General features: G+C 24.0%; 1 protein-coding gene across 2 annotated transcripts in view; it reads left to right on the forward strand.

Moving 5' to 3' along the window:
* The window catches only part of LOC129615628 (protein kinase C, brain isozyme-like), a 64,508-nt gene that overhangs the window by 4,468 nt on the left and 38,846 nt on the right, over positions 1–21,194 (forward strand). The window contains exons 2-3 of one of the 2 annotated variants that reach the window (XM_055530941.1): positions 1,770–1,849; positions 5,932–6,046. In XM_055530941.1, coding sequence (XP_055386916.1) covers positions 6,007–6,046 — 40 coding nt within the window. In that variant the 5' untranslated portion in view covers positions 1,770–1,849; positions 5,932–6,006. The remainder of the gene's footprint in view (positions 1–1,769; positions 1,850–5,931; positions 6,047–21,194) is intronic. The other variant, XM_055530942.1, reaches the window with a different exon arrangement.

A 21,194-nucleotide genomic window follows, 5' to 3' on the forward strand; every position in this document is an offset into this window, starting at 1 on the left:
AGTAATTCGAATTTTTTTATTGTTGTAAACTTTTAGAAAAATTTCGAATACAATATTCGTTCAATTGTAAATATGGTTGATTTCAATCCATCAACCATAGATTTGTGTACGAATTATTGTAAAATGCTTGTAGGGACCAAATAATTATTCAAAAGAGTCTGTAGCAAATTCTGTTGACAATTCGTACTCCTTTTCATATGAGTTCTTTAATGCTTCAAAAGTCATTACTTTTCTAAAAATATTTTTCTCATTTTTGAATCATAACTTTTCCGAATTGCACATCCGTCAATGAAATTGAAAAAATCATGTATTTTTATGCCTGATTTCGGTCCAAATATTTCTCAAATTGAAAATTCTATATTATAAATGAAATTCTCATAGTTAGTTTTCAACCATTGGAGATTAAAAAAAAATTTATAAATATGAAAATTCTAACATACATAATTTTTGGCAACAATTACCGCGAATATGGACCCATTGAGCAAGTAATATTGTATTGAATATTTTTGATTAATTGCAATTTAAATTCTTTGTGTCACATATTATGCTATAGTTAGCACAACATGAAATTTTTCAATACCTTAACTGAATATACTATATTACATTTCACATCCACACGTGACTAAGTTAACAATAATTGATTGAAATTCGGCATTTGTTTCGTTTCAGTTCTTTATATATATGTAGTTTTTTATATAGAGAAATGAAACATACATGGAATACAACTCGAATTTTTATTCCTCAATATTCAATTAAAATTCTTTTTCGATTATTTAACACTGTTCGTGTTCCTTTTCAAAATCAGATTAATTTTCAATATCACGATCCTACATACACACATATTAATATAAAGTTAGTGTAAATTCTATAATTTTTTAACTTGTATATGAACACATCGGTGTACATACATTCCTACATCAAATATAACACTTGTACAAAAGATTGAAAAATTAGATAGGGTAAAAAAGAAACAACGAAAAAATGGTGATTTTTTTTTTATTCCTTTTTATCTTCAATCACAAAATATACGGTGACAGTTTATTTGTTATTATCGTATTGATTTTATGTCCTATATAACGGTAATTTTCTACAGTGGAACTTAAAAATAAAATAATAACAAAACAAATCAATTTATTAGTTTTGCTCACTTTCATATATCCTTTTTAGATCATACAATGTCGCCAATTTTTTTGTGCTTCGATTGCAAATAATAGGAAAGTTTTTAATATTAAAATGAAAAATTTTCTTTATCAACTAAAATATGAGAGATTTTCAAATTGTTTGTGCCGAATTTTAATGAGTACCTCCTTGATTAAATTTAAAATTACGATTACAAAAGCTGACAACACTGTTGAATTTTAAAAAGAGAGAGAAATCTGCTTTTTTCCCACTCCTGTACGTTTGTGTTAGCAAATCGAAACGTATAAACAATATTTGCTAACCGGCCGATAGACTCTGAGCTTAAGATAAGAAAGTAGAAGTTGGTGTTATAACCATTTGGTAATTGAAGCTAAGGTCCTATTATTTAAATAATTTAAATTCTTTCAGACAAATGACCTCAATATATTTTGAATTGATTCATCTACGAAAGCTATTAATAATTCAGTTATTTAACATTTAAGTTGTTTATTTTGTAAGAAAAATATGTTTAAATACACACTTATTATACTCATACACACACATACATACAAATGTCTGCTAATATTATTATTAAAATTGATTTTTATTTAATACTATATTTCCATTTTGTTTTGTTATGATGATTTCAGAATGTCAGTTTGTGGTACATAAACGTTGTCACGAATATGTCACATTCAAATGTCCTGGAAAGGACACCGGAGTTGATTCGGTGAGTATATTGAAATTTAAAGAAGAAAACCAAAAGAAAAAAAATAATAATAATATAGAAAATTTTTGCTTGTAATCTACTTTGTTTTTTTCATTTTACGTACATTCTGTACAAATATAAAAATATTTTTTCTTTTCGATTTTATTTATTTGTTTTTCAATCTGAAAATTCTATTTTGTTTAGAATTTTCTATTTATGTTTATGTACAAATTATTTTTTTTTTTGTTTTTCAATAAATTTTTGTTTTCAATTCAATATTTTTTTCTTATTTCTTTTCGAATCTTCAATATTATAGTTCTAGTATGAATACAGTGTCGAATATAATTATTTTTTGTAATTTTAAGACGAAAGGAAAATATTCAATTATTCTTGAATTGCCTACAAAAAGTGAGAGAAGAACTCCAAAACATAAAAGATCTTATTAGAGAGCTCAGAAAATTACAGAGATAATTAAATTTGAAGAGTGACTGAGACAATATTTCTATTTTCGAATATCTCAATATTCTAATATTCCAAATACCATAAATATCTAAATATCACTTGGTCGGGCTTTTGGGCAATTTAAGAAAGAGCCGACACATAATAAATCTTTTAAGACACAATATATTTTTTATGAAATATTGTGTATGGATTTGACTGGCTTAAAGGAATTCCTCTTTAAATTTAACTATACATTTGAATTCTTATTCAATATATATATAATATTTAATTCGGCACTGTATATATTCATACATATTACATTGTATGTTATTATTACATTGAAAACAATTTAGATAAAATATTGACTTCAATATTATTTTATTCATTTTTGTTTTTTTGCCTCTTTAAATAGTTTAATTTTATTTATTATTGCTATAATATTATAACAGTATGTTAGAATAACATATTATATTATTTAGATATTATATATGTATAATTTTAAAGAAAAGTTTACCCACTAACATACTCTACATAATTATAATATTATTTTGTAAAAATAAGAATAATCTATTGCTACATTTCACTTTTAAAGTATTGCTATACAAAATTTATATTTATAATACCTATATGATATATTGAAATTTGAACAATAATTATTTATTAATGTAAACAATATGTGATACAATATAATGCAAATATACAATTGTATTATATTGTTAAAAATAACATAAATACATACACATTATACACACACATGCTTTGATAAAATATACAAAATTTTTATATAGGATTCTACATGGTACGGGAATTAGAATGAATGCCATTCGAATAATACCAAAAATACCTAACCATTAGTAAAGTATTAAAGTTGGAATTTAAAATTATATTTATTGAGAGGATATATGTATGTATATTGGAGAAATTTTTTCTTATTGCTTTATTACTCGTATCATTTAATTTTATATTATGGCGTTAAATTAGGGAAGATGATAAGATAAATCTTCTTGAATTGTTATTATTTCTATATTCAAATCACATTCAATAGGATTGAAGAAGAGAATGAAAGTAAAAAAGAAAGAGTAATGTGCAATACAACAGTAACTATGCAATACAACAGTAACTAACAGTAGCTATTAAGAAAATAATTTTTGTAAATAATTTCAGTTATTGTCAACGCGTTTTTACAATGTAAGTACAATATAATTGTGCTACTACCACGCAGTGTAAACATTAACAAAATTTTTTATCTATTCGCAATAAAATTCGTTTTGTGAAGGCATGAATTGATTAAGAAACAATTCGCCTTTGTAAAATAAATTTTAACACTGTAACTAAATAGCGCCTAATACATAATTTACTGCTTAACATTGCTATCAACTGTGACAGTTTAATTATTTAAAGAGATTATACTTTTATATCCTTTTTCTCTCAGTTCAAAAATTTGAAAGATGAATACGATTAATGAAAATCTTTTTATGTAGGCATTTTATAAATTTTTGCAAGACAAATTTTTTTTTATCATTTCAATTCTTTTTCGCTTATATTAAAACTGAGTATATTAAAATAAAGGCCCTTTTGTATATCAAGCCTTATAACAGAGCAGTAAAAATTCCATTTAATATAATTTTAATTTATTTTCACATACATACATATATGTACGCATTTGTTATGTAATTTCTAAAAAAATTTTTCATGTATGTTGATTTTTTTTTTTGTTATTGAGTAGAGAATGAAATTTTTGTCTGAAAATTTCTTATCTAAAAGAAAAATATTTATGTGTAGTATACCAGAAGTGAATAATATTCTAGAAGACTAAATCCTTTGTTAAGTATATTTTGTATTAAAATCATTATTTTTAAGAACAGAAATAGATAAACGCTTAAAGGAAGAAAAAAACGAAAGAAATAATAAAAAAAAAAGACAGGGAGCAAAACAAAAATGATATAAAATGAAAGAATAATAAGAGAGGGCATGTAAAATTTATTTGTAATTTGAAAGGAATTTACAGGAAATGAATCTGTAATTTTTCAAAAGGAAAAAGAAAATAATTTTTTTTTGTTTTTTGTTTTGTTCATCAAAGAAATTGTAAAACATGACAATAAAAAAAGCAAATGAAAAAAAATACCAAAAAAGAAAAGTTGTTTACTCTCATACCAAGATAAACGTACAATATGTAATGTTTCTGAAAATGAATCCTTAAGTGTAAAATTTTGTTTCGGTTCATTTTTGTTTCCAAATTTTTGTCCTTTTTTTGGTTTTTTGCTGGAAAAAATTTAATTTTCACTTTAAGAGAAAGTGAAAGATTTTCTGAAAAGAAATATACTTTTAGGATCCTTGAATAAAATTAATTTTTAAAAAATTTTCGAATATTTTTATATTTAAACAGAATGAATAGGGTCAAAATCTAAGATTTATTATTTATACGTAATTAATTAATTCGCCTATGACATAAGCTGAAGTATAGAAACGTAACTAGATTTAATAAATATTAAAACTAAATTCATAAATATTTTCAAAATTCTTCTAATAAATTGTGGTTTTCATAAAAGTTTAGAAAATCATCAACAATGTTCTTAACAGATTTATCAATATGGTGTTATTATACCTAACGCAATAAATTGAAATTCTTCTATTATTGTAATAAGAAAATTGAAAAATAAGGATAAAACTTTTTCCATATTAATATTAATTTTGCACTACATTACCCTCGTATTGAAAATTTTTTAAAATTTTTTTTTTTGAAAAATTATTATTTTTATAATATTTTGTCTATAAAATTAACTTTGAAATTTATCATATGTAATAATATATATATATATGTATGTAGGTAGGTACACCTATAGCAAAAGTTCGATTTATTTTCTAAGAATTTTTATTAAATGAGTTTTTCAAAAATAAATTTCATGATTCATTTAATGATATAAAACATAATATTTGTTATTGTTTCACAAAATATAAATGAAATAAAAGAAAGAAAATAAATCCATTTTGAAAGTCAAGTGACAAGAATAAATTTTGCAATTTATAAATGAAATTACTCAATTAAAATTATTTGTTTTTTTCATATTGAACTTGGGTGAATAATATTTAGAATGAGATAAAGATTCTTTACAAATATTTTATCAATAATTTTTGAAAATTCTCTTAAAGAATTTTAATCAGTTCAGAAATCAGGCCTGCTATACCACATAGATTTTAAAAATAAATTATAAAGCTCTTCCTGGATAATGTAACCTCACCATATTTGAATATAGGCACCACAATATCTTCTCCCGTACTAAATTTTTTACATGCAAAATAATATAAATCTCATTTTGTCTCCTATGGGTCCTTTTTACAACGTCGAATAAGCTAAAATTTCATTATCCTGTTAAAAAATAAAAAAAAAAAATTACCCTATAATATTATTAAATAAATTATAATTATTTCATTATTAATATTATTATGCTATATGTAATAAACATCCGCCATTCACTTTAAATTTTCCATTTGTACAACTATTTAAATGTATGCAAAATTATACCAAATTATGGCTAAAAGATATCAAAATATAGAAAGAATTTTTGATTAATTAAATTCCAACAAAACAAAAAAAAAAGAAAAATTTCACCACAATTCATTAATTATTTTAATTAATTTTTGATGAAAAAAATAAAAAATAGGATTGCGAAAAAGCAAAACATTCATGGATTTTGACTACCTATACTGGACCACATTTTTGTGATCATTGTGGTGCTATGTTATACGGTGTATCGAATCAAGGCTATAAATGTCAAGGTAAAAATATTATAAAATTTACAAATGATTATAAATTATAAAATGTAGAGCTAACTATGTATACAATAGATTCAAGTATATGCCACGCTATAATTTATTCGTGCTAAAAAGTTTTGCACATCAACGTGTAGTTGTAAATTTAGAATATTTTTTTTTTGTTTTTTAGATATAAAAATATTTTAAGAATTTTTATTGATCAAATTAAAATTACTTTAAAAGTTTTTTTATAACTTTATATTTGATCCTGAATTTAATAAAAAGGAAAGAAGAGTATAGTTACACCGAAGAAATTATTTTTTTTCAATATTATTTTTCCTTATTAATCTTAAATTCTCTATGGTACAGAGTAATACAGTTGATTTACAGCTAATTTTGGGGACAAGTAAGTACAAAAATAAATTAAATGCAAATGAAAATATCGAACAAATTCGAAAATGAAATTTATTTTAAAATTTTTGTGGCAATTAAGGATTAACAAGTCTATTCAATGAGTCTATATCTTGCCTATCCTATTGCGATTCCGGAATAGTTTTGTTTCTGAAATCAAGTTTATTTTAAATTTGAGACTTTGAATGTGTAATAAATGCAGCCATGTATGTTTAAAAGTATGTTAGACTCAAATTTGTGAAATGTACAAGGAACCATTTTCCAAATATAAAACTGGCGTAGCAAATGCAAAAGCAAATTAGGTGATCGGCCATTTTGTAAAAATATTTTTACAACGTCACCATTATATAAAAATAAAAAAATATATGTATAAATATGTACTCGTATAAGTAAATGCATTTAACATTATCTACATATATGCTTATTTTCAATTTTCTAGTATAGCTTGAAGCTGCAATTAAATTTGCGAAATTATACAGTATATAGAATAAAATCGTATAAATCATATAATGAAATAAATTTAACACCTGAATTATCGGTTAGGAGTTTTTCAATTTAACGGTCCCATCTTCTATTCAGATGGGTCCAAAACAAATGAAAAGGTGAATTGGTGTGTGTACGGTGTTGACGTAAACATCACAAGGGATTTCGGGTACTATCCATTAATATTTCAGACTGAAATATATGCTTTTAAATTGTATGCTCTGGAGTATATTAGTACGCACCTCAGAAGGAGTAGGATCTTTATGAGTAGTCAGAGCTTTATGAGTACTAGCATCCAAATTGCTAAGCAAATTACTTATGGAGCACGTATTACGTGATAGCGAGGCAATAGTTCGTTCGAGACTGGGATACTGCGAATCTGGATGTCTGCAATATGGCAGTTTGTGTAAACGGTTTAAATCGTTTCCATTTTGATTTTAAGAAACAAAACTTTGAAAATCAATTTGTTTTCGTGTCGAGCTTACTTAAATAGAAAGAATAATAATATAACTGTAATAATCAATATTGCAATTAAATTGTATTTACCTACAAAAATACAATTTTTTCCGGGAGTCAATAGGTTAAAAAAAAAAATTTTTTTTTTTTATCCTTATTTAACGCCCCGTTAAATTTTACCATCACCTTTATGAAATATTTTTCATTAAGGGAACATGAGATTTATATTTTAATAATTTTCTATTTATTTTTCATTTTATTTTATTCAATTATCTACACATATATACATATTATGTATACATACATTAAAATAATACTACATATGTATACCAAACACAAATCAAATATTTTATTTGCATAAATACCTATCCACCTTTTATACATTATTTATTTCGATTACATAATATAAAAAAAGAGCATCAAGCACCTAGTATATAGAATATTATAGGTACACCTAACATCAATAAATTTAATGGATTACCCTTTAGGCTTTATATTATCATATTTTGTTATTCCTCAAAAATATACACAATATACGCATATATAGGGAGATATCCTCGTATACATAAAGGAGCTTCCCTCTTTTTATTTATATTTATTAAAGAGGGATCGATACTCTTATTTTATGTTATGTTTAAAAGTTCGAAAATTCAAGGATTATATTACAAAATAAAATAAATTGTTTTTGTGTTACAAGGTACCTTTATTACCTTTATATCAGCTACTATTTATACTGTATACCACTATATATATTATGTAAATGCTTTATTATATCAAGGTATCATTTAAATTTAGAGAATATAGAGGGAAGGAAAAAAATTCGTTACGAAAATTTTTTGTGTTATTTTCTTAGAAATTTTAAATAAAAGAATAAGCAAAAAAAAAAAAAAAACCAAAACTGAAAAATATCCTACTCTAGTATCCTGATTGATTTGATGAATATTTAGATAGACTTTTTTAAGACTTTTAAGAAATGATGAAAAAAAAAATTATATTTTTATTTTTCTTAAAAGTCGATATTGTTATTATCAATGAATTGTTGTTGTTACTCTTCTTCTTCTTCATTCGTGTTTTGTCTTCGGTGTATATATATGTCGCCATTGTAATAGATACGTTTTATATAAGAGACATGAATTTTTCAAAACAGGATGAAAAATTATGTTATATTTTAATTTTTATGTTGCCAGCAATTCACATTCATAAGCTTCTTATGAGAAACTAAGATAATAATATAATTTTTGTTTTGTAAATAAATTGAGCCCTCGGCTAGAGGAGTTTTGTTTATTTTAAATTGACAAAAGTGTGAAAATTATTAGGGAGAAAATTCTAATTGATTGCTTTTTTTAGGCTGGCTACTCAGTGAGTTCCTAATGATCACAAAAATCATTTAGAATCGCTCTATCTCTTCTAGTTTAGCCAGAAAACGCGTTTAAAGTTTTGCAAAAGATTTTTTTAAATATCTCCAAAAATATTTTTGCCACAGCCTATTGTCATATATTAGCAGAATCTGTGGATTCCCAGTGATCACAAAAAACACTTAAAATCGCTCTATCTCTTCTAGTTTAGCCAGAAAACGCGTTTAAAGTTTCGAAAACTATTTTTTTTAAATATCTCCAAAAATATTTTTGCTACACCCTATTATCATAATATTTGCAGAATCTGTGATTTCCCACTGATCACAAAAAACACTTAGAATCGCTCTACCTCTTCTAGTTTAGCCAGGAAATGCATTTAAAGTTTTTAATTGGATTTTTTCAAATATCTCCAGAATAATTTTGGCTACGGTTTAACATCATATATTGGCGGAATCTGTGAGTTCCTAGTGATCGCGAAAAACCATTAGAATCGCTCTATCTCTTCTAGTTTAGCCAGGAAACGCGTTTATAGTTTTGCAAAGATTTTTTTTAATATCTCCAAAAATATTTTTGCTACAGCTTAATATCATATGTAATGTATGATATTATAATGGTACGTCAATTTTAAATTTTTTATTCTGGAATTATATCAGCGAATCTTCAAGATTTTGGCCAAATTTCTAAGAAGTCGTCTGTAATTTATTCTGATTTGTATCCGTCTGTAAATTAATTGAGACAAATACCTCTCTACTACAAAAACTGTGCTTCTGTTTCGAGATCTGACTGCTGAATACTTCTTTTAGCAGTTGCTGTACAATTAACACTATAGATATTATAGACTACTATAAATATTTTGACTAAAAATAATGTCAGAAAATTATATAACAATATATTGCTGGTAATATATAAAGTATGTATACCTTAAAGGATATAAGAAGATATTGATGTCAAAATAGATGTATTTTTTCATTTAATTTAAAGAAGATTGTTTAGAAATTTTTTCATACTCAATTTAATACACCTGAAAAAATATATATATATTAGTATGCGTGTAGATGTTTTTATTACAAATATACACCTATAAAAGGTAAAATAATTCAATTGAAAAAATTTTTTTTTTTTTTCTGTTTTCAGTTGTTTGAATTATTAAAATTTTTTTTTGTGGAAATTTTTCATATAATACTTTGAATTTATTTATGTGAATTAATTTTTCAGACAAATGCAGTGTCTATCCCGATAATGTAATAAAAAATTTATGAATTAATTATGATTCAAACAATAATTCAAATTCATAATTTACTGAAAATTTCAATTTTGCAATGAGTTTAATTGAAAGGAGAAAATTCTCAAACATATTTGCAATTGATTTATTAATCTTCATTTTGTATCTCACATCAAGAGGAATATCAAAGTAGAATTAGCTCATTTGAGCTTTTTTTGGTGGATATTCATTAAGTTTTCATAATATTACGAAAATTTTAAAATCTCAATCAAATTCAAAATTTCGTAAATAAAGTATAATTTAATTTCTCGTATATTCACTGACGTTTTAAACAATACGATATTAATAATACGAAAAAAAATTCTTCTATTTTCAAAATTACTGACAAACACAATCTTATCCATCCGATGGGTACAGAAAGCGAGGTGCAAGAATAATTTATTTAATTTGGTATTATATAAAATATAAACGAATGAATAATATAAAATTAAGGAAAGAAACCCCTACAAATTAACTGAATATTTTAAAGTTTTTCATATTTCAATAATTTTAATGTCAGAAAATCACACAAATTTGAGTAATTAATCACATAAATCTTATAATAACGCACGCTAAGTTAACAAATCGTATACACAAAAATGATGGCATATTTTCGATTTTTGCCCGAAAATTATGAAAACTTAAATTTATTTTCCAAGATGAAATATTGGAAAATTTCTCTTCAATCTTCAAAATATAATATAATGCCAAAAGAAATTGTTAAAATTAAATATTTAATACCTAAACGAAATTTTAAAGGCTTAAAAACCGAGAATAAGTTATTTTTAATTTAAAAACAAAAAAACTTTACAATAATCCTTAAGAATTTCGATATTGTCACGTAAAAATTCAAAAAACTTTGTTATTATTCCTTAAAATACAACATCCTTAAGATTAATATACAGAGATGCAAAAGCAAAAAACTTTTGAAACAGAGACAAAATTTGAGAAGAACAATGAACAAACAACCAAAAAAAAAAAAAGTATTGTTGAAATTTTTTTTATTAATAACAACTTGTCTTTTGTATATTAAATTTAATTTGCATAATAATTTTATTTACCGCCATTTTTGCTCTTCTTAGTCATTACATAATTTCATAATCACTTGTTTTTTTCTTGAGTCGATAGAGATGAGACGAAGAAAGAATTTTTTTTTTCAATAATAAAATTATAAAACGTTTATGCCTACACAATAAAGCAAACGTATAATCAAATATGTACGTATATTTGTGTATATGAATACACCACCCTCCGATTTTTCGGTAGATATAGCCCACTTTATTACAAAAACGTATATATAGAGCTAAGAACTTCATTAAAACTTAATAAACTTTTTATAAGAACACAAAACAAAAAAAAAAGAACAAAAATAAAAATTATAGCAGATTTTTTTTCTCTAAAAATAAAATAAAAAAAAAAACTTTTAATTAAATTTATTTATGTAGTGCTAAACGAACATCCAAAAACAATCACATATACTCGTATATATATATGAATTTTCTATAAACATAAATACCTATACGTGCTAAGACTCGATCCGTTCTACTTCTCTCGTTTTCTTTGTCTTTTCATCTTTTTATGTTTCATTCGCATTATTTTATCATCATTATTACTATATTATCATATCATTATTATTATATGGTCTTCCTTTATCGTATGTTCATTATTATAGACTAATTTATCATAAGACAAAAAAAAAAAAAATAGCCCTATATAGCATTAAATTTTTATTGTTTAAAATAAGATTTTTTAAGTTATTTTAATTCCGATATAAGGAAAGATGGAACTTAACAGAATCTTATACATATTTGCTGTTGGAGTTGATATTGTAAATAATAAGATACATATACGTTCCATGTGGGAAAGTCATATTGTGACATAAATATTTTATTGTTTTCCTTTGTTTTGAAGGCCTGCTCCAAATGATATTTTGATTTGAATCCCTCTTCCAGGAATGACTAAAATGCCGTTTTTCAACTATCGCACATTTTCACTTCGCATCATTTGGTTAATCTCGATTTCTGATTAACCCGTTATACATTATAATAATAATTATATGGTACATAATATAATAATATTATTTAAATATGATCGGTATGACTATTTTTTAGTAGTCTTTCCTACACCATATTCTATATACATCTAGCCCGATACAGGTCTTTTTACTATTCTTATTAATATTTCCTCTCTTTTTGCTCCGTTTTCGGTTTAATTTATCTTGAACGGTATATACTAAGTTATCCTCATACCAACAGTGGTACTAAAGTACTTGCGGTCTCTATTTTTTACAAAAAGTTTCTGCTTTTGAATATTTCTGTAAAAAATTAGTAATACGAATGATTAAATGATTTAACCTGAAATTTCACCAGATCTTATTGTTTGTTCGGCTGATTGTTGCTTCTTTGAATTCCAGTGCTGTAAATAAAGTAACATTGAAAAATTAATATGCTTCGTTGTATAAATATGTATATTATTATTTATGTCTGAATTTCTGGTTCTTATATAACTAAAGTTAATATAATTTTTTTTTTCCATACCTTTGCTGATTTTTCTCTTATTAAATTTATTAATTCTTTAAGAGCAGCGACAAGAAAAAAATTTTTTTTTTTTTATTTTCAAAAACAACTAAATTAAATTTATAATGTATATTAATATATAGACCAACTCCTGAATATTAGATATATATAGCATATATACAATAAGTAAATATATAATGGCATATTATGTAAACTCACTTAAATTTATACCGTAATTTGATATCACCTTTTGTCGTGGTAATATTCCTACTATTATAGATGTATTTCTATATATAAATTTTTTTTCTCTCTCTTATATTGCTCTTTTTAGCACTTTTCCAAAAAAATTTTTGAAAAAAGTGCTTATTAGTTTCACTCTGTCCGTCCGTCCGTCCGTCCGTCTGTCCGTGTGTCTGTTTACAAAACTTCTACACCTTTGAAGATAGAAAGCTGAAATTTAATACGTACATAGATCTTCACTAGAAACTTATTTCCGTAGAACAAAATTTTTACCTATCTCCCCCCCTCTAGAAGTTACACCCCCCCAAAACCCTAAAAGTGGCCTTTTTTAAATATTTGTTGCAATGAAACCATAAGCATTTTTGAAATTGTGCAAACGCAGAAAGGCAGTGGCTTGCTTCCCCTTGCGCGGTATACTATAGTTCAACTTAAGAAAAACAAAATGGCCGTTCAAATTTACCGTTATTTAAAGTCCGTTTTTTCCAAATTTTTGATGTCGTTTTTCTTCTAGACCCCAGACTGTAGAAGCTTGAAATTTTAGGAGCTTTTAGATATTAATAAATAGTTCATTTTGTTAGAAGAAAATTTTTTTCCATCTCCACCCCCTCTCAAGTTATCACCTCTTGAAATTCGTAAAATTTTAATTTTTGACACCTTATATTTCCGAAACCGCAAACTTTTCCAAATTTTTATAAACGCAAAAAGCTAACGGTAAATTCCATGAAATTAAAAATATAATTATTTTTCTTAACTCACACAATTAACCCTTAAAATCGAGCATTATGTTAACCCCTTTTTATATTAATTTTTGCTTTATTTCAAAGACTGCATATATGTGTCATCCTAAATATATGCAATCCTAGAAATAGTTTTGTATATAAATGAAAATAATTTTAATAGTGTGATAGGTATACATAGACTGTATTTAAAAGCAGAATTTTCACTTGTTGAAGGGAAAAGTGCTACAATACAAACCATTGGTTTGACCCAACTTTATTATATTTACTTTTAAATTGTTGAGTTTTTAATATCATAAAGAGAATAATGACAAGGCGGTTATTGAAGTTAAGATCAAGTTGTTGTCATCATGGTTTTTCTATATATCGTATGAAAAAAAAAAATATAATTTTTTTTTTCTAATAGGAAAAAATAATGGTGAAAATATTATTTAATTTCAGAATCGCTTTTAAAAGACATTTTGGCGTAGTTTTTCTTATAATTTTTATATTTTTTCTTTAATTTTTCTATTTGATACAAGTTGATAATATGGCAAATAATAAAATAATTTCAAGTTCTAGAAAATTGTCAATATTTAAACTCAAAAATGCCTTTGCAATTTTGTTGTGCCTGTCGACTAATAATATAAGTTAAATCTTTCACAATAAACGGAATAAATTTATTAATTAATAAATTAAATACACTCTTGATATAAAAATCGAGGACTAAGAGCAAAATGTTGGGGTTAATGCAAAAAAGTATAGAATGACAAAATAAACTAGGGTAAATTAACTTTCAATAGGGCAAACTAAATTTTTGCTAGTCTAATATTTTTAGATTTTAGAGTAACGGAAAGCATTTCAATTCATTAATTACGTTTCGTTTAACAAATAATGGGAAATCTAAAAATTGCTACTAAAGCTCGCAAGAAGTAACTCAACAAAATTCCTTAACAATATTATGAATAAATTGGGCCTCATCTTTTCTCATTTTTAAAGCCGTGCCTTTCTACTTTTATTGTTGTAAAGTATAAAATATTCGACAATAAAAATTCCATATGAAGAGCTTTATAAATATTCGAAGAGAGAAAAATTCCATATACATTTGAGAAAAATATGAATAATTTGCTCTTTGTAGTTGAAAACAAAATTTTTTTGCACCTGGCAATCTTGCAAATTAAGAAAAATTTTCTGTTTTTTTTTTTTTATTAAAATTCCACAATTTAAACTGAACTTGATAAGTGACATTCTTTCAAAAAAATTATAACGTTTATTGAGTTACTATAGGTAACGGAAGAAAAAAAATTTCTAATTCTTTTCTCTTTTTTTTAATATTTTTATTAAATTTGTTTTTATTTTTACCTTTCATGTGCCTCATTCATTCCTGACTAAATATATTTTTATTTAGTTCTAAAGTTTGTGTGACATTTTTCTAATATTAAGGTGTCAAAAAGTGTTGCGATATAAGGTGCACGTTATCTAATGTTGCGTGTATGTATATAGTATGTAAATAGTTAAACATATTTTTAATATTTTCACATATGCTTTTCGAAAATGGTGTCACAAAAATTATGAATATAATAATAAAATTATAAATGAATGTGGTTAGCTAATCATTATTTAAATTTTATTCGCAACACAATATAAAATCTGCCAACAATATCAAAAAAATTGTATTGTAAATAATAATACAGATTGCAAAGACACTTGCAAACTAAATTAGTTAAACTAAATTAGTTTACGCTAAAGAGGGTAATGGCTTGAAAGTTTGTTAAAAGCTTTTTGCTTAAATGTCAGTCTCTTAGTTAACAAGATAAAATACATTTTGTGGAACAGTTCCGTCCCCCGGCAATAAAATTAATAATAACAATTAGGTTGACTAACTATCACTATCATTAGTCTAGATTAATTAAAAACGATAAATTTAAAAAATTATTCTAGCTTATTAAATTAAAAACTTTTTTTAAAAAAATTCTCTTGCTTTCTCATAAAAATCATAGATTTCAACTAATTGTGCTCATGGTATCGATCATCCGCCTCAACTATTCTCAAATTTATTTTCCATATGCATCAAATTTTCAATTCAATTTTCAAGATTTTTTATTAAAAACTTGTTGAACTTGTACCCATTATGAATATTCCTATTACTAATTTTTTGAAGGTTTTTTTGAAAACAATTAAATTACCATTTCAAAAAAAAAAATTATTCTTACAATGTACTGTTGAACAAGTAGAGCTCTGTTAAGTTGACTCATTTGCCTCTTTTTTTTTGTTGTACAAAGTATAATAAATTAAAAGATGAAAGGAGAATTTATAAATTCATGCAAAGATTGCAAAAGATTAAAATGGTAATTAAAATAGAATAAATTACAGATTTTCAAGTGAAAATATTTGCATGCAATTATTATTAAATATATATGAAAAGTATATATACGAAAACTAAAATAAAAGAAATCAAAAGAGGTTATTTTAAGTGTATAGTTCTGAACTCCGATTATATTACTCTTGAAAAGGATAAACTTATAAGGAGATTAAATTTTCCTTTTGATCGAAAATATACCACACGTCACAAGAACAACTACAACATAATAAAATATTCTTCAAAGTTTTATTGTTGAAAATTACTATCAAGACGACGAGTACATTTATGTAAATACTTTAAGAAAACTTTATATTAGTCATTAAAATCTTATGTGTGTTATGAAAAATAGTTTGAATGTTTTATATGGAAAAAATTATTTAAATCAATAATGTAGTAAAAAATTTTTTTATAATTTAATATTAAAATAAAAATAATTGGATTTGAATATGTAAAATCTTGGATATCGTACTTGTATGATTGAATTATTACTTACGCAAGTTGCATGACAGCTATAATATTTGTATAATAGCATTATTTATTACCATATTACACAAGTGATTTTCAGCATTTTTGAAGTAGCTTGAAAAAAAGATATTTTCGTAAAAACAAACTTCTTTATATGGAATAATGCTTTTAAAATTATTGTTGTGTGCAATAATAAATTGGTACACAAGAAATTAAAAAATCTGATGTGATCAGTAAATAATCAGATATCGGCCGCAAACGTATTGTTTTATTTAGCATTAGAAAATGTTGCCTACGATATACTTCTTTCAAATTTTAAGGATGCTATTAAACTTTTAATTAACATATCTAGAAAAATGTGAATTTGGCTGTTAATAGAGTTTCACTTTATGCTATCCGAATTCTCAGAAAAGTTCGTCAGCATACCTTCTGGTAGCAAACTGAACTTAAATATTAAATTTTAAGAAATTCCGTCAGTTGCTTCTTTAGATATTGTAAAAAATATAAAATCGGTCCATAGTTCGGCTTCCGAGTCCTGATATTTCTAAAAAATTTTAAAAAGAATTCATTATTTTAATATTCCGAATTCATATAATAAATTTCAAGGAACTCAAATGTTTATTTTTTTATATGCACAAAAATATATATATATACTTCCATTTGCTAACACCTGATTTCTTCCAAAAGTTAGGTGACTTCTTGGAAAATGGTTCAGTTCCAAAACTTAACATATCGCACCAGTTAATTAGTCCATGCCATATCCGAAGTAAATTTGCATAATATATAAAATTTCATGAAAGTCGTTTCTCAATCGCGCTGAACAGCCGTACACGTGACTTGAGAAACTCTCACGTCCAAATAAATATGCAAACCGACAGGCCGACCATACGGAGAAGTATGTTTCCACCAAATATGCGAAATTTGGGTTGATCATATAGCTATATATGCTATTCCTTCATTGTATGCAAGACAGTCAATAAAAAGTAACTCTCTCTATTACCAAAATGCTTCAGTTACTATATTCCGATTGTTTTTAAGCTATATTTGAGGAAATTGCAAAATTGTATAATGAAATATGTAAATTTTCTTACGTTAACTTCAATATACTCGCCCACAAGTCAAGTTATTCACAATAATCATCTTAAATTATTTAAGAACTGATGACCATTAAAATAGGAATTAGTATATAAGTCATCCTTAAAATGATTATTTTGTTAATGCAAAATTACTTATAAATTTAAAAAAAAAAAATTTTTAATGTAAGTCTACTTATTCTCATAACATAATTTCACAGTTGAATAACTTTCAATGCAATTGATAACTAAGATTTTTTATAAAAGTTATAAGGAAACTTTGAAAACTTTTTCCTATAGAAAACTATTTTTCATAATTATTTTTTTTTTCTATTTTCCAAGAGAAAAAACTTTTAAATAGAATCATTATTATGTTTTTTTTTTTATTTTCCAAATAAACTTATTTTATTATAGGTAGTTAGATGACAAAAATAGTAAAACTTTACAAATTTTTTTTTTTATTTCGTTTCTCTACAAAAAAAAAATAAAACTTTTTTCTTTTATTTTGACAAATTTCAATTACGTCAATCTTTTTTTTTTTCGGAATTTTAATGATACGAATATTTTGTCTTTGGAAATTTTTAATTGTATGAGCAATTTCAGTCCTAATTACTAAATACATGAAATATTTTTCATTTAATAGTGTGGATATGGTTGGTTGATTAACGTACTCGGTGCAGCAAAACCACCGCACTCCAATTAGAACACATTTATGCTGTTATGCTACCACTACTCCGTGATCGTCAGATAATCATTAAGAGTACGATTATAAGTGACCCAGTTCTCTAGAGAAATTTAGACAACATTTGCTCTACCCAACGTGATCAGTTTGCTGACGCCCAGAACCGGATATTCGCAGATCTAGCGAAAATGTACATAATATATTAACTAATTTTTGTGGTCTCATTCAATTTTACTTCAAATATTCTAATTAAATTTTTTTTTTTATAAAAATTAATATAATAATATGAAAGAATTCTGAATGATAACAAATATTTTTCATATTTAAAATTATTTTGAAATGTATTTGGAATTAAATGCAATTTTTTTTTCACTGAAAATAAAATATGAAATATAAAAATTGCATAATTTTAGGGGTAAATTAAGTTTTTTGAGTAAATATTATCAGAATTACAATTTCTTATAACTTTGAAATTCAATTCTTGAAATTCCAATAATTTTAAAAATTTTTAATATTAAAATTATCACATTTTTTTTAATATATATAACATTAATTTCAATAGTTATAAAAATATAGCTGTTCGTATAACAAATTCTTTAGAACATTTTGAACAAAATATTTCGTAAGTATATTCGCATAACATTTTAAGTAATTGAAAAGTAAAATTATATTGGCGAAGTTAAAATTGAAATTGATTACACTATATTTTTTGAAAAATACCCAGTTACTGCCTTACAAATCATTGCCCTTAAAGTGATTTAACGAAATTAAGAAAAATGTATGGTGCGAAATACCTTGTGCGCTAGATATTGTACATATATATAATCATAATTTTTACGATATTTCTTAATATTTTAATATAACATTAAACCTTTACTTCAATGTTAACCTACATTACTCTTTATTACTCTTAACTTATGTAACATATTATAAAAATTAATTTAAATGGTTATAGTTTAAATAATTTTCTAAATAAATTTCAAAATGAAAATAATTAATTATACAATTAATTTTTTAATATATAACCTTCATTCATTCTTAATTTTAACTGTTATATACATATACATACATATATAATACATTCAGATAAAATTCAGTATTATCTTTAAGAAATTTCTACTCATAGAAAGGTAAAAAATTTTGTGTTTAATGAATTTGTATATTAAGGTAAATTTCATATAATTAAATTAAATTTTTATATAATAATAAAAAAATCTCTTTATTATATTCATTTTTATAAGAATGAAATTTCCTGATGAATTAATGAAAAAATGGCAAAAATATTAATATCTATATTATAATTATATTATACTCAAATATATTTATATAGCTGTGTATGAGTATATGTAAAATATATATCCTTTTTGTGATAACAAAGCACTTTTAAACAAAATCAAGCAGTAAAAAATTACAACAAAAATGAGTGAAGAAAATTTTTACATTATTGATAAGATTTTAGAGCAAAAATTTTAAATGAATCTTAAATGAAAAATTTTATAATCTTAAAATTCAAAAAATTAATTACCTTGATTCTAGTTCATATAAAATGTTCTGGATTTAGTTTCATCTTCACAATATTAGAAGTATACACGTGTTGGTAAAGCACATTTAATTTATAAACTATTTTATAAAGTGATTATTATTCGATGCATACAATTCAATATTGGAAATGACAATCTAATATTGTGGTATAATTAAAATAATATTGAAAAATCAAGAAAACACTAAGAAGATGAAATGGTATTTACTTACCATTGATTGAAATTTTTGTATTTAAACCCGCGATATTTAAGCCCTGTCATAAATCTAAATTACATTACTCCACACAATCAAAATTCAACTATATAATTGCAGTGATATGGAACCTGCCCTAAAAATAAGTCATTTTATTTATTAAATTCTTTTCACTGTCTTATATTTACAATAATTAAAATAAAAATATTTTTTTTAGTTAAAAAACTAAAAAATTTCTATAAGACTTTAAATGACTCATCCTTCTGAATTATTTATTTGCTTCGGGTAAACATTATACCATTTTATTATAACTACATCATCTTAAAAACAACACTATATTTTATACATAAAATATTAACATAAATAATTACATAAAATATAATATACTTGTTCTGTTTTGATAAATTAAGCTGTTAACATTAACGTTATTTAAAAGGTGCGCTATTGTAATTAATTTTATGATATATATAGTAAGGATGTTATTCATTATAAAAAAAAAAAAACAAAAAGAATATTTTTGATAGCACTTTAAACATTTTGATTGTGTATACTTTAGAATTTTAGTAACAATTAGAGGATTTAATTCATTAGAAAATTTTGTGTATATTCACACAAAAATATTTCAAAAGAAAAAAAATAATCTTTTGTTACTTAAATGTTTTACATATAATTAAAAGGACTTTTTTGTAAATTATTCTTGAACACCATATAAGTCTTTGTTTTTATTTTGGAAATATTCACAAATTATTTAATGTAAAAATTGCAACATTTTATAAAAAGAAAAAATTATTATTGTATAAAATGTTACTGGTAATTAACTGAAACAATTGAACAACACTAATGGAAGATTATTGTACTTGACAGTATATAAGTGTCATGATAATAAATTCATCATTTTTAATTTTGTGACATAAAATGTTGTTTAATTAAAAGAAAATGTTAAAAGTGAAAAAAATTCTTTTTTTTTTTTTATTAATTTAATTGAATGATACTTAAAGTCTTTGATAAAATGTTGAAAATTAAAATAATATTTTATTTAGATTAAGAATTAATTAAATAATTATAAATGAAAATTTTTTTAGGAAATCTGAAATGAACTTTGTTCCAAGTCATTTATAAAACAAAATATTTGAATTAACTTTGGTTGTTGTCGAAAACATCATTTCGAACGAGTTACCTTTCGAAAAATTTGTATAGTCTCTTTCATAAATTACTTTTCATGTTAATTTGAGAATCCATACTAAATAAGAATTCCTAATCTTAATAAATTTCTTTGTTAAAATAATGAAGAATTTTCTGCCTTACTCTATCAATGGTTAATTAGTTTATCTTTTGCCCGCAAAAATTTATTTAAATAGTTGTTTTTTACAGTTTGTATAGCAATACTGTGGAAACGTTTTTTTTAAAGATTTTTACAA

This window comes from Condylostylus longicornis, unplaced genomic scaffold (genome assembly GCF_029603195.1).
Source record: "Condylostylus longicornis isolate FDR11 unplaced genomic scaffold, ASM2960319v2 ptg000137l, whole genome shotgun sequence".
Classification (NCBI taxonomy): Eukaryota; Metazoa; Arthropoda; class Insecta; order Diptera; family Dolichopodidae; genus Condylostylus; species Condylostylus longicornis.